The sequence below is a fragment of the Protomyctophum parallelum genome, assembly GCF_964188405.1.
Source record: "Protomyctophum parallelum genome assembly, chromosome: 12".
Lineage (NCBI taxonomy): Eukaryota > Metazoa > Chordata > Actinopteri > Myctophiformes > Myctophidae > Protomyctophum > Protomyctophum parallelum.
Genome location: NC_139712.1, coordinates 8674294 through 8689839, shown reverse-complemented (window position 1 = coordinate 8689839; position 15546 = coordinate 8674294). Strand labels below are relative to the sequence as shown.

The 15546-nt window shown below is 42.3% G+C and overlaps 1 protein-coding gene across 1 annotated transcript in view; it reads right to left on the bottom strand.

Annotated features, from left to right (window-relative positions):
* The window catches only part of LOC310868271 (A-type potassium channel modulatory protein DPP6-like), a gene marked incomplete at both ends in the record, with an annotated part of 552655 nt that extends 540436 nt beyond the window's left edge, over positions 1-12219 (bottom strand). The window contains 1 exon segment of the mRNA XM_083778624.1: positions 12163-12219. Coding sequence (XP_083634750.1) covers positions 12163-12219 — 57 coding nt within the window.
* Positions 12220-15546: the final 3327 nt, after the last annotated feature.

Below are 15546 nucleotides of genomic sequence, written 5' to 3'. Positions count from 1 at the left end.
GAGGAGAACGGTCATATCTAATGAGATTCGGGCACCTGTGGTTGACCATGTGCTCAATCATGGTTTGACTATTTTTTTTATTAGATTTTTTGGGCTGCATATTTGTGTGCCGTTTTATGTTTGACTATGAAAAAGTAGGCCTAGAGAAATGACTCATTCTCCAGAGACTCATGTGTGTTCCTTTTCTATGATTGTGAATTTCAATTTTGCACTTCATTCTCCTTATGCAACTCATGATGTCCTAGCTTGCACCTGTGAAGCACCGGATCAGCCGTTTTAGGCTTGAGGCGCGTTGCCAGTGGCGTGCACAGATAGACACTAGGGGGTGCTAGAGCACCCCCTGCCCTTTTGGCAATGTGCTCTTAAAAAAAAAAAAAAAAAAAACGTTGATCAAATATTGATAAAAAAAAACACTTCTACTATATTATTTAGGCCCCCATAATCTAAAGCTATGTTTCTATGTCAGTGGTTCTTCGATAAATAAATAAAATAGCAGACCTACAAGCTCGTAGCGCGCCACTCGGTGGCGCGCTACGAGCTTGTAGATCTGCTATTTTTCAATAGCTATAAAGCACCAAAATGGGTTCCCCGGCCCCAAAATGCGGTGTACAAGGTGCCCTTTTTTTTCCACTTGAGCACCTGCCCCCTCTAAATGTCTGTGCACGCCACTGCGCGTTGCCGTTGGTAGACTCCCTTTGTTCAAATAAAACAGAGTTTCAGGACATTACAGGCTCTGGCCTTATAACTCCAAACTACAGCATAGAGAGCCATGAAGAATAAAATGGGTAATGAAGTCAAATAAAGAACTACATGAAGTATAAAATAGCCTCAGTCATGAACTCAAAAGCCGGCACTGGCAGTACATTAATCAACTTTACCACCTTACTTATGGACTTGTACTTTCCATTTGATTTAGCTTGGGTAGACTTAGGGCGCTTTCACACCGGACATGTTTGGTTCGTTTAAAACGAACCATGGTCCGCTTACCCCTTTGGTTCGGTTGGTGTGAACGTGCATACGAACTCTGGTGCGGATCAAAGAAACGAACCATGGTCCGCTAAAAAAGGCCGAACTCGGTTCGCTTCCAAACGAACCACGGTGCGGTTCGTTACTGGTGTGAATGCATTCGGACTTTATAGAGGACCAAATACAGGACGATAGGCAAAATAGCCGTCGGGCGTCGGCAGTTGTGAGGCTGCATTAATAATTATAGTTATAAAAGCATGTATTTTTTTACGGGGATCATATGACAGCTGACAGTCTGATTTTAATAGTAGACGCATACAGTATATGTCGAGGCGCAGCGCAGCATACGAGGTTCACATGCGCAAAATGTAGGCTACAAGTTATCGACATGGAATGGTGCACGGTATGGCACACGATGTTAGCTTGTAGATCTGTTTATTTTAATCATGCGCCGGCCGCCGCCACGCATGCGAATCTGCGATGCATGAGTCTTCATGCGAGTTTCTCTTTCAACTCGTGTCCCCTCCTTTTTGTGTGTGTGTGTGTGTGTGTGTGTCTGTGGGCGCGTGGGCGCGCACGCACATGAGGGGACTGGGGGAGAGACCCATATATTTATATGGGAGAGACGCAGAGACAGAGACATATTTAAAATCATCCATGTCGCGCAGGCCGCAGGTATCGAGAAAAAGCCAATGTTAAATAAGCTATACACATGTGGTCCCAAATGTTTAATTGATTACATCACTATAGCAAAAGACGTAAAACTAGGTCAACTCAATTAGCTGCAGCGGAGCTGTTCTGACTTGAAGCTCAATAACCAACTGACCAAACCATAAGATGACATGGAAATGCCCGCCGCGGCGCCGATTTGATGCGCAGAAATAACATGGGTGAAGGTGCACACATGGAAGAAAAGTCCTTTTTATCGGGGATACCTTGTTGTAGGCTATACGTCTCCGTGAATTTATGCATCAGCATTCAGCAGCAAGCACATTATTGTTCAAACACCTGCTCCTCTGTTCATCTGTTGCTCTTATTTGGCTAATAAAATAATTAATAAGAATGAATGCAATAGCAAGTTGTTGCTGCCTGTCATGTTGCTGTTCTCTTCTCTCTCTGTGTGACTGAAGGTTGCACCTGCAAAAATTGTAGACAGTGATTTCCCCCCATGTTCTTTTCCCCCCCACTATTTGGTTCGCTTAACATGTCCACGTGTCATTTGTTTACATATTTGGTACGCTTTACAAAGTCCAGTGTGAACACCAAACGGACCAAAATCAAAATGCAAATATTTGGTCCTTGGTCCTTGATCCGGACCTTCTAAGCGAACTTTGGGTGTGAAAGCGCCCTTAGAAACAACTGGACGACTCAAACTCAGAACAACTCATTTAAACTTGAGCGATAACATGAGTTTCATCAATTCAATAACGTCCAACCATTTGCATGTACTACAACAGTGCCCTCTGGTGGTCATTCCACGTTGGTGCAACGACTATATGAAATCCAATTACAGTTTTTGAGCTCGTCATCAAACAGGAATAAACCGCTCCAGTGAGTCAGTGAGAGCAACACAGATGTGGAGAAACTATATAAGCCTGAGATCCTCTGCTATTTGTTACTCCAATTACTATTTAAAGCGCAAATAACATGCATTTTAAAGCGGCTTTTAATATCATATGGTCTATGTCCCTCGAAGTTATTTCTAATGGTTTGAGCCTCAATCACCACTCTGATATAACCAGGCCTTGTCATTTCTTTATGGACTTTGAAAGCAGTTTTAGCTGCAGTACCACAATGTCCTGAGGAGGTGGTGTAGCGCTGATATGCAGATTATTTAATATTTGAGTCATTATAATATACTGATGCTAGATAAAAACCAGGCTTGTTTCCATTCCATGCCAGCTTGGGAAATCAACAATGGTGGACATTTTAAACAAAGTGGAATTGCAAATTTGACTGAAGACTGAAGAAGAGGAGGAATTATACAAAGTAGGGTAACATTGATGACATCACGATGAGCTGTTCCTGAGAGCAATTTCCATTAAAGCACCTAATATGATTATGAAAGCCTGATTATTCAAAATTGGTTATTTGTGGGGGTAGAAAACACATATGTGAGCCCCAAAAACACAAAATAAATTGAAAAAGTTGAATTTTATGTCATAGGTCCTTTGAAATACATAGAACAAACAAACTACACCAACGAGTTTATTTGTCAATAACTGTTTTCTACACCCTTCCTTTGAAACGTTGCATCCATAATGCATGTTGTGTTGATCTTGTCGAACGCATGCCTTACTGTATGCATATGCGTTATGCATTTTCTCATTTGCAACAAAATGAGGTCAATGCTCCCCCCCCCCCCCCCCCCCCCCCCCAGCATGTGCATGGTGTGGGCGTAGTATGTCACTTCGTGTTTACACAACAAAACAATAATTTATATCAAAAATGTTTTACTGATTGTTCTCTTTCGTTTTTATTTATTTATTTTTTGCAAAAAATGTGTAAATAGCCAATATTTTTCTTTATTTTTTTATATATAATTTTATCCCATGATTTTGTAACCCATTTCTCACCCCTGTGTCAATCATCTAATGTGATCCTGGGCTCTACACACCCTCCACCAACCTAGTCCCCATAATTATATGGGGGACAAGGGGAGAGCAACGGACTTGAACTCATGCTTCCTTCATGCCTGAGTGTCCAAGTTGCTCCTTTTACACCTGACAGGGGGGAGTTTCCCTGGTTGGACGTAGCGCGTGGAAGGAACACGTTATTCCAACCAGTTCCTTTCCCCTCCATTAGGCGCCCTGGCTGGCCAGGGGGAGGCAGTTTAGAGACCAGGATTACTGCATGTTTTTTGTGAGGGTATACCTACCCTTAGGGGATACAGGGAGAACATGTGAGGGTACCTACCCTAGGGGACACGGGGAGAACATGTGAGGGTACCTACCCTAGGGGACACGGGGAGAACATGTGAGGGTACCTACCCTAGGGGACACGGGGAGAACATGTGAGGGTACCTACCCTAGAGGACACGGGGGGAACATGTGAGGGTACCTACCCTAGGGGACACGGGGGGAACATGTGAGGGTACCTACCCTAGGGGACACGGGGAGAACATGTGAGGGTACCTACCCTAGGGGACACGGGGGGAACATGTGAGGGTACCTACCCTAGGGGACACGGGGAGAACATGCAAACTCCACACAGGAAATCTACAAGTTCATGGCGCATCAACTGAGCTTGTAGATCTGGCATTTTCACAACAAATATCTCAAACAAAATGTAATGTCTCACTCTCAACTCCTCCTATATTCCAAGTGCTTGCCTGGGTGGGGGGTGGGGGGTGGCTGATTCTTTTTTGGGGGGGGTAATTAAAAATGTACTTGAGTGAAGTATTGGCATCAACATGTACTCAAGTATAGAAAGTACTCGTCATATAGAATGTCCTATTTAAAAATGTGTCAAATTTCATGTGAAAATAGCAGATTTACAAGCTCAAAATGTGACAATGCGTAGACAACGCATTGTGAGCTTGTAGGCTGCGTATTTTCAAATGGCCGAAATGTACACAGTATAGGGCTTAATGTATGTTTTGTAATAACAATCTAGGCTATACATCTACAAAGTATAATTAACTAAAGTTGTAAAATAATTGTAGTGGAGTAAAAGTACAATATGTTTGCCTCTAAATTGTAGTGGAGGCTGTGGAGTAGAAAATGTGACCTACTCAAGTAAGGTACAAATACCTCAAAATTTCACTTATGTAAAGTACTTCTTATAGTTACCACTGTTCACTGGAGTAGTGTGGTGGTGTTTACAGAACCACACTGCCCTCTGGTGGTGTGTTTGCGCAGGTGAACGCCACCACACAAACTCCAGTGATAGATAAGACAGGAAAAGGTTCGTAAAGAATTCACAGCATGTAATTGTTTCATGTAAACACAGTTTAAAGTTACATACCATGTATGGCATTAATACTGCTAAGCTGCGGTTTACTGTCAAAGGGACACTGTAAGCCTATAAGTATAAGCCATATGGTTCATGATGTTTCTACAGTCACTGAAGTAGAAAATAATATACATGAAATATGCAGGCCACAATGCCTGCATACTAATTGTGTTGTTTTGAGGGGGGGGGGGGGGGGGGAGATAAAGAAGATGGTAATAATCATAATCAGCATTATATGTCAAGGTAACATAAGTGGTGTGGATGGGAAGTTAAAACATGCGCACGCAAACACACACACACACACACACACACACACACGTAACACAGCAGAACAATTGGCCAATTAAAGACACTCGACGTCCGGAAGCACTTTGCGAGCAGTGGAGGCGAGATTATTAGAGAGAAAATGCCATGTAGGTTAAAAAAAACCCTATTATTGTGAATTAAGGAAAGCATTATGGCAGAGCTTTGACGTCAAGACAGTGTTGAGAAAGCTGGAATTAAGGTACATGATGTATAATGTAGCACAAGATAAGAGAAATGTATATGATGGAGATATGATTCAAAAGGAAAAGATGAGCACACACACACACACACACACACACACACACACACACACACACACACACACACACGTTCCCAAACCTTTTTCATGTCAAGGACCCCCAAATTGACACTAATTCGCCCGCGGACCCCCATTTGAAAAGATATGCCAGGGACCCCCATAAGAGAAGATGTCTTTAGCAGTGATTTTCAACCCTCAGTTTGACATGTATTAGTCTACGGACCCCCTATTTAATAGCATTTCTATCCCTGGTACCCCCAATATATTATATTATATTGTAAAATCAAAGCTAATTTAACTCTGGGAGCATACAAATGGAACCAAATGAGCCCGTTAGGGTCCATTTGGTTCCATTTGTACACTCTCTGAGTTACAGACCCACAAGGGTCCATTTGGTCCCATTTGTACACTCTCTGAGTTACAGACCCACAAGGGTCCATTTGGTTCCATTTGTACACTCTCTGAGTTACAGACCCACAAGGGTCCATTTGGTTCCTTCTGTACACTCTCTGAGTTACAGACCCGTAAGGGTCCATTTGGTTACTAACTATCATCTAGCTGGGTCCCCCCTGGAACTCCCTCAAGTACCTCTTCGGGGGGTCCCCGGACCCCACATTGGGAACCAGTGCTCTAGCGCAGCCCTCAGGCCAAGAGATGACAGGATAAAACCCTTGATGTTGGCCTCTATAGTCCTCTAGCCCATTCTGACCCGAGATCAGATTCATACGAGGTTTCCACTGGACACACACTGGTCTGATTAACCCCATTCTGACCTGAGATCAGATTCTAAAAAAAACGTCAGTCGTTCTTCGATTTTTTTCAAAAATAGCAGACCTACAAGCTCGTAGCGCGCCACTCTGTGGCGCGCTATGAGCTTGTAGATCTGCTATTTTTCAATAGCTAAAGCATAACATGATGCTATAACACCAACATGGGTTCCCGTTCAGAATGGGTTAATAAACCAGACTAATATCGCACGGACCGCGGGATATTAGTCTGGGGAGGCTCAGCTTGGATTTCATTTCCAGGGGGGGGGGGGGGGGGGGGGGGCGGGTTGAAACACTTTCTCTTTGACGCAATTGGTCAGAGCTATACTGTCAGTCAAAGGTCTCAAGCATTGAAAGTCACTGTATACCAAAGCCCGCCCATATTGCATACCGTGTCCCTATTGGCCGCACCCATTTCTCTGGTGTAGGAAATGGGCGTACAATTGAGCCTCTCCAGACCGTAATCCGCCGGCAGGCAATTTATTTTTTGCCAACGGCTGATTCGGTCTGGTTTATTAACCCATTCTGACCGGGCACCCATTTTGGTGTTGCATCATGTTATGCTTTAGCTATTGGAAAATAGCAGATCTACAAGCTCATAGCGCGCCACCGAGTGGCGCGATACGAGCTTGTAGGTCTGCTATTTTTGAAAAATCGGAGAGCGACTGACATTTTTAGAATCTGATCTCAGGTCAGAATGGGTTGATCAGACCAGTGTGTGTCCGGTGGAAACCTCGTATGAATCTGATCTCAGGTCAGAATGGGTAGTCAGAGGCAGCACTCTGTGGGCAGTTGGTCAGGCTTTGAAGCAGCGGTTCTCAAACTTTTCCACGTCGAGGTCAAGGACCATCAACATCAACTCCTTCAGCGCCACCTGGTGGTCACCAGTTTAGGCTCTGAGTGCCAATTCTCCCATTATAAAGAAAGAAAGGACTGGTGATTCTATTATGCATGTAATGTGCATGTCATCACCTGTATACACCAGATTAGAGGAATTTTCTAAATATAGTTGAAAATAACAAAAAATGTAATTCCCAAGGGAGAGACGTCTTGACGCCCGTGGCATCCATTACTTAATTTACAATTTAGGCATTTAGCAGACGCTCTTAATCCAGAGCGACTTACATTTAAGCAAGAACAAAAGCATGGGAATACATCACATAAAAGCATTTATCATGAAACATGCGTAAGCTAAGAAAGTAACAGTGGAATATCTATATAATGAAACTATACATACACTATACATATAAACTATACATATTTACTACTATGCTATACATATGTACTATGGCGTGCTATGACTATATACAATACAATTATAGTGCTGTCTACATAACATGCTATAAGTCTGTGTCAAATGCTATCTAAGCCAACAGAAATGCTATCTAAGGGGTTAGGGTAAGTGCTATGGGCCATGATGGAGTCTGAAAAGGTGGGTTTTCAGGCTACGGCGGAAGATTGGGAGTGATGCTGCAGTTCTGATAGGCAATTAGACGTCTTGACGTATTTGGCTACTAAACAGTGTATTTGGCTGTGGACCCCCATCTGAAAATATGTCGTGCCAGGCAAAGGCAGAGACACACACGCACACACACACGTGCAATATGGATGCAGCATACACAACATTATCATGATCTTTTTTTCAATATTGCCACATATAGGTTAAAAAAAAACTATATGTGGAGGAAAAACATTATTGCAGAGCTTGACGTCAAGGCAGTGTTGAGAAAGCATGGAAGGTTAGTGATGTAATGTATAGCACAATTAAATGTATATTATGTTGAAGAAGAGAGCATAAGATTCAAAAGGAAAAGAGTTATATCACACGCACGCAGTGACGCACACATGCACGCATGTATAGGCACGCATGCACGCACCCCACATAATAAAATCCCAACATATCGATTCTCCACGAATAGTAGCTTTTGCCTTCTTTTTAAATATTTTCTTTCACATTATAATGACCGGAGCAATAACCCACATATCTCCCAGACTCCCTCACCCAGTCAGAGTTTTAATGAATGTAGAAATATGTGTAGGATGTAATTTGCATGCAAATACGAGGGACTTCATTTGAAAAATAGAAGATATACAAGCTCGTAGCGCCAGTCACTGACTGAAACTAAATGGAAACTAAGTGAAAACTAAGCTATGGTGACTAAAACTTGACAATTCCGTCAACAGATAAAAACTAGACTAAAATGTTAGGAAGGGACTAGTGGACAAGAGATCCAGTATAAGTCATTTTACACTTGGTCGCATGCTGAGAATAGCAGATCTACAAGCTCACAACACGTCTCAACGCCACAAAGCCATGCATGGTACCAACCAGCACATCGGGAGCAGTGTCTTGCCCAAGGACACTTCGACATGTAGACAGGAGGAGGAGGAGCCGGGATTCGAACCACCGACCCATGGATCATTGGACGACCTGCTCTACCTCCTGAGCCACAGTCGCCCCATAACGTATTCAATCGATAAATAAAATAATATAAGCAGACATGGCAACATCAGCCAGATGTGCTGCCACTGTATTCAGTATCTTAGCTGTGACGTGAGCGCCCCCTCCTGAGATACTTCCGGGTCCTACTTTTGTGTCGCTTTTGTGTCCCCATGGAGTTATACTGTGACGCTCCGTCAGACTAAATCTGAGACGAAAACAACCACGAAAGTCTCATTTTACCGCTTTCCTCGCAACAACAAAGCTGCGCTGCTCTCCAAAATCTGGCTGTGACAGGCCGTCTGCCCCACATGGAATACTATCACCATTTTATTTTATTGTGTCAAATAAATCCTCATAATGCAAACTAGATTCAACATACTTAAAGCCTGCACACATTCTAAATATACCCCAGAAATATTTTACCGATCAAATGGACTGTTGCCACCTTCAATAATAATGATAATAATAGTCTTTATTGTCTCCACATCATATATTTTTGTTGTCATGTACACTTGTACAAAACATTAATAATTCTACTCGAGTTGGAAGCATTAAGACCCATTTTAACCCTCTATGGCTTCCTTTCTGAAAAATAACGTCAATTTAAAAAGATTCACGCGTTTAGATATTCTATTTTACAATGGGATGCGGACGGGAGCTGGTGCCACTTGGACCCGGACGTAACGTAGCACTACTAAATGACGTCGGACTTAAATACTGAATATAGTCCTCTGAACTTCTCTCTCTTCTCACCCACCACCCACCCACCCAATCCCCATACTGTGATTTGCTGTGTGTGCAGCACGTCCTCCGCAGAGCGGTGACAACCCCGTAATGTGGTTCATGCTCCCATAATGAGTATAGAGTCTGCGTGGGGGGGGAATCAATGCTTTGCATCTCATGGGAGAGATCCACATTATCCATGCTATTGTTTTAGAAAAAAATCACACCTGTGTGAAGTGAGGGACGCTCTTATGATGCCATGATTATAGGTGAACTAAACGTTGAACTAAAAACAAACATTAAACCTGTATATAAAATACGAGGCATAATGTTTACAGTAGTATATCCGCAGCCATGATTATGGACACATTATGTGCAAGCACTAATAATTAGCCTACACTGGTCTTGATTTAAAGGTGAATTCCATACTAAAAGGCTTTCTTACCTTTCTTTGTAGTTGTTACGTCCCCACCAAAGAGGTCCAGGTGTTATTTTGTGCAAAAGCTCCTTATTGGCTATTTCCCCTATACCATAAGCCCTAAATGAATTGCAATGAAATTGAATGGGATGTATGGGGTGTTGTGCTAATTCGCTTATTTCCATCGCTCAAAATTAGATTTTTTTTGTATATATCCTCTCTTCATAATGTAAATAATAACCCAAGTGGCACACTTTACTACTTATTTCGATGGAAATAAGCGAATTAGCACAACACCCCACACATCCCATTCAATTCAATGCAATTAATTTAGGGCTTATGGTAGGGGAAATAGCCAATAAGGAGCTTTTGCACAAAATAACACCTGGACCTCTTTGATGGGGACGTAACAACTACAAAGAAAGGTAAGAAAGCCTTTTAGTATGGAATTCTCCTTTAAAGGTATATTCAGTGATTTCACTTAATTCAAATATCACTTATTTTTTTGTTTTGTTGTGATAATCCTCCCTACTATAGAGTGTGCTGGCCATATAAGGAGTTCCTCACTGTCCCCAGTTAACCCCTGGGGGTCAAAAAACCTTAGGTTTAGTTTTTGACTCTATCCTGATTGGACGAAAGGCTGGGTCCCACAGCCAAAAATGAAACCTAAGGTTTTTTGAGTGAAATCACTGAATATACCTTTAAGTGTAATTTACATCTCTGGCGAGTCAGTGTTTAATTCATTTATAGGGGATTCACACTATGGTCCCGGGTGCGCACTCGGGACCACTTGGCAGATGTTGTGGTAGTGTGAATGATGCGTTCCGTTCCCGGGAGCGGATCGCCCCAACCGTCCCCGGGACCGCATGGGGGGGAGGGTCTCTGGACCGTTGAAGTGTATTCAGATACGGATCGTTCCAATGTGAATGCATGCGTACCTAAAGAAGGAAGTGGACTGTTTTTTTTTTAAAGAACGTGACTTAATCTCTAGTCGACGAGCCAAGCCACAACAAAAAAAAACACAGCCTTTCTCAACGCCGCCCGTCTCCTGTTGAATCTGCGTATACGCGCAGCACCGCAGTACGCGCTGATCTTATTCTGCGGACTATACACGTGGCTCTTGGGCTTTGCTTGGCACAGTTTCCAAAGTAAAACAAAATAATAATAATGCTGAAGTAGAATCCATGGCAAACTAACACACTGGAGCACAGAACTGACTGACACAGTGAATAGCAGGCAGGCTGACAGTGAAGTAGTATAACGGCAAAAAGCCAAAGAGGCAATGCAATGCAGTGTGTCTGGATTTATTTGAGACAATGTCGCACAGTTGATGGTCAGTGTCCGTGCGCGCCAGCCATCAAACAAACCGCCGTCAGGAGGATTAAAGTGTGTTATGCAAGTGTACCCGGGTGCGCTGTTGAATCTCGGGCAATGTGAATCATGGCCATCGGGGACCAGGCAACCGTATTCGGAAACGGTTCCAATGAAACGGATTCAGTCCGTCTCAGTGTGAATTCCCCTATGAGATTCAGAATACAAAAAAGTGATCACTATAATCCCTTGGATCACTATACTGTTCACTATCGCCCTTTTACCTGGAAGGTATAAAGCCATTACCCAGTTATTATTAGACAGCACTGCATGGCTGTATCATCATCGCAGAAAGCGAATTTATTCATTTACACAGTAAATACATCATGCATGCGTGAGACAAACAGCCGCTAGAAGACGCACAGCATATCAATAAGTGCCACATGTCTCCATGCAGGAGCGCACAACCCATGCAAGTTCCTATTCACTTATAAGTACCAAACCAAACTGTCTGTAAGTCCAAAATGAGAAGGATAATACACAGAGATAGTATAGGCTGGTTTCTGCGGTCAACATTTCGCAGTGGCGTGCACAGATAGACACTAGGGGGTGCTCTGCGCTTTTGGCAATTTTGCTCTTAAAAAAAAAAAATTGTAGTGTGTGGACCATACGGTGACATTGATCAAATCTTGATAAAAAAAAAACGCTTCCACTATATTATTTAGGCCCCCCACAATCTAAAGCTATGTTTCTATGTCAGTGGTTCTTTGATTAAAGAAAAATAGCAGACCTACAAGCTTGTAGCGCGCCACTCGGTGGCGCGCTATGAGCTTGTAGATCTGCTATTTTTCAATAGCTAAAGCAACCAAATGGGTTCCCAGCCCCAAAATGCGCTGCACAAGGTGCCCTTTTTTTTCACTTGAGCACCTGCCCCTCTAAATGTCTGTGCACGCCACTGACATTTCGAATGGACACTCCACTCCAAGCTGAAACTCTGAACGTTTTTTTCGCCTACCTTTGGTCCTTTCGAGCATCTGCGATATGCGTTTGTCGCTCCAGCCGTTTGGTTCATTGTCAAAAAGTTCTGTGAATAAATAAATAAATAAAATAATCACATATTAGTAGGCTATATAAGTAGACTTAATAGCATTAGTAATATATTAATAATCATAGCCTAATAAGAATTTGAAAGTTAAGTCTGTCACCACCACGCATATTGGGGAAGCCCGCATCTTCATCATAAATAATACATTCAAATTAATTAAGATTACCAAACCTACCTGGGTTGTCCAGGTGTCCAATTAATGACAGGCGCACGAGGTGTATAAATAAGTGTCCAAATAAGTGTCCAAGTTGAAAATGAAATCTGACGTGTTCACTCAGTGCAGCGCATTCACCAGGCAGCTTCCAATTCGTCGCTGTTGTTGTTGTTCCAATTACGCAGTCCTTAAGTCGCACACTTATTGTATAGTATTTTACCAAACCAATAGGTTTCAAATAAAAATGTCCACCCCTTTTAGATCCGCGGTGGATTGCCCACCAAACTCCAGCCGTGCGGAGAAATCCCGTCTCGATGCTCAAAACAAACACACGCCTTTCTGTGCCGCACGTTCAAAACACAACAAACACAGCTGTGTGCTGTCACTGCATGTGCGCACCGATTGCGCAACCGCGGCGCCGTGAAAGTAATAAAGTATCTGTCTGTGCAGTACAGTGCAGCTGCTGATACGATATAGACTGCCAAAAGAAATGCACGAGAGAGAGAGATGAATATTAAATGCAGGGACTGAGGAGGAAACCGAAGGGCTTTAATTGTTAATTTGTTGCGTCTGTGATCTGCCAATCGCTCCGATCCTGTCGAGTGGTAGATGAACCATCACAGCTGCGTATATTGTAGCTATATGCCACATGAAATCCCTTTAAAAGTCTCAGCACATCTGCATGGATTCCACTATTAATCATATATTGATTCAATATATTTCATATGGCAATAGCACTTCTGGCATAACTCTGTTTTGTATTTATTTTTCATGGTCTCACTTTGGCTATTATGTTCCAAGACTGCTCGCATGCAGTGGCGTGCACAGACATTTAGAGGGGCAGGTGCTCAAGTGAAAAAAAAGGGCACCTTGTGCAGCGCATTTTGGTGCTTATAAGCTATTGAAAAATAGCAGATCTACAAGCTCATAGCGCGCCACCGAGTGGCGCGCTACGAGCTTGTAGGTCTGCTATTTTATTTATTTAATCGAAGAACCACTGACACATAGAAACATAGTTTTAGATTTTGGGCGGCCTAAATAATATAGTAGAAGCGTTTTTTATCAAGATTTGATCAATGTCACCGCATGGTCCACACACTACAAATTAAGAAAAAAAAAAACATTTTTTATTTTTTAAAGAGCACATTGCCAAAAAGGGCAGGGTGTGCTCTAACACCCCCTAGTGTCTATCTGTGCACGCCACTGTGCTCGTTATTAGATAAGAAAGAAGCAGAATGTTGGCTGTTGACTCATATGTTGTCAGGATCACACCTGTGATATTTCACTCACTAATTACCTCCAGGGCCAGCGGTTCTCAAACTGTGGGTCTCGGGACCTCCAGGGGGCTCCACAGATGATTTTGGGGTCGCCAGATGACGTTTTTAATTTACCAGATGATTAGCTAAATAAAATATGCAACAATGTTTTCTCACTCAACAGTAAACACACAACATAATAGGCTGCAATATAAGTGTATGCAGGGCATCTGCACACTTATAAAGTTATGATGTAGGACGAATAATGCCTTTTTAATACATCTAAAATTAAAAATAAAATAAGACCAATATAGGCCTACAGTAAAAAAAAAAAAAAAAGTAATCAAACTAAGAAATGGTCAAACATTAACCAAAAAAATCGGTCAAATATCACCTAAGAAAATATAAAATAAATAAAATAAATAAAATAAATAAAATAAATAAAATAAATAAAATAAATAAAATAAATAAAATAAATAAAATAAATAAAATAAATAAAATAAATAAAATAAATAAAAAATACTAAGGCAATCTACATGCCTAACCCTTATTCCTTACCTTAACCTCAGTGAAACAATATGCCTCATTACCTAACCCTATTCTGGTCCATGCAGGCACCTTAATTGGCTGTGTGTGCTGTGTGTGTGTGTGCGTGTGCGTGTGCGTGTGCGTGTGCGTGTGCGTGTGCGTGTGCGTGTGTGTGTGTGTGTGTGTGTGTGTGTGTGTGTGTGTGTGTGTGTGAGAGAGAGACGCAACTTGGCCTCTTGTAGCGCCACCATGAGGCTGATTTGAAAACTGTCAAGTGGCACTTCTTCCTCAGCCTATATAGTGCAGGGAATAGGCATGCACGGCTTGGGGGAAAAAAGTAATACTGTACTATTGTCAGAGTTGCTTGCTGCACTACTAACTGCATCTGCAACACTGTGGTCAGCCTGTCTGTCGTTGCCGTGGTCGGCGCGTCTATCATGCGCTGTATATTGACTGGCTGTTTGATTGCAAACTGTTTTGTGGTGTCTGCGCCCGCACTCTTCACAGTGAATGCCCTGCGTGCGTTCTACAATTACGCGGGACATGCCTGCTATACCCAGACATACAAAACACCTGCCTTGTTTCCTCAGTGTTCCTCTTCTTAGTTCAACAGTATCAGCTGTCGAGGCAGCGGCACCGCTGTATAGGTTTTCCTTTTTTCCGTTCTTTTCTCCCAGTTGCGCTCTGAGCGCTCTCTTGATTCTCTCTCTGGGGGGGTCTGAGTCATGCGTTCCTTGCGTAAGATATGGGCCGTTCTCTCACGGCTCTCCACTTCTTTGTGTACAAATGACATTAGGGTTTTTTTTACACTGAACGTATTGTTCTTTCCATCACCATCCTCATCACCGCCAGTTTGATGAGTGAACCCTACACTGTAAATCCCTGGAACATGTGACGCGTTTAAACCTAAACACCATGTGTGTAATAATAAAATGCCAAATGTTTATTAATGGTCATAAAATACAGTAGAACACGATGAGTTCACTCAAACACCGATCACGAGAACACCTAGTGTTCGAATTCTAAACACCTATAATATGACTGACTTTGATTGTAAAAACTAAGCACGTTTATGTGTTTTAAAAAGTGTTACAGGCGATTAAACATGTTCTTCTGTTTATAATCTAAACACTGTGACACGTTTAAAAAGTGTTACAGGCGATTAAACATGTTCTTCTGTTTATAATCTAAACACTGTGACACGTTTAAAAAGTATTACAGGCGATTAAACATGTTCTTCTGTTTATAATCTAAACACTGTGACACGTTTAAAAAGTGTTACAGGCGATTAAACATGTTCTTCTGTTTATAATCTAAACACTGTGACACGTTTAAAAAGTGTTACAAATATGTGTT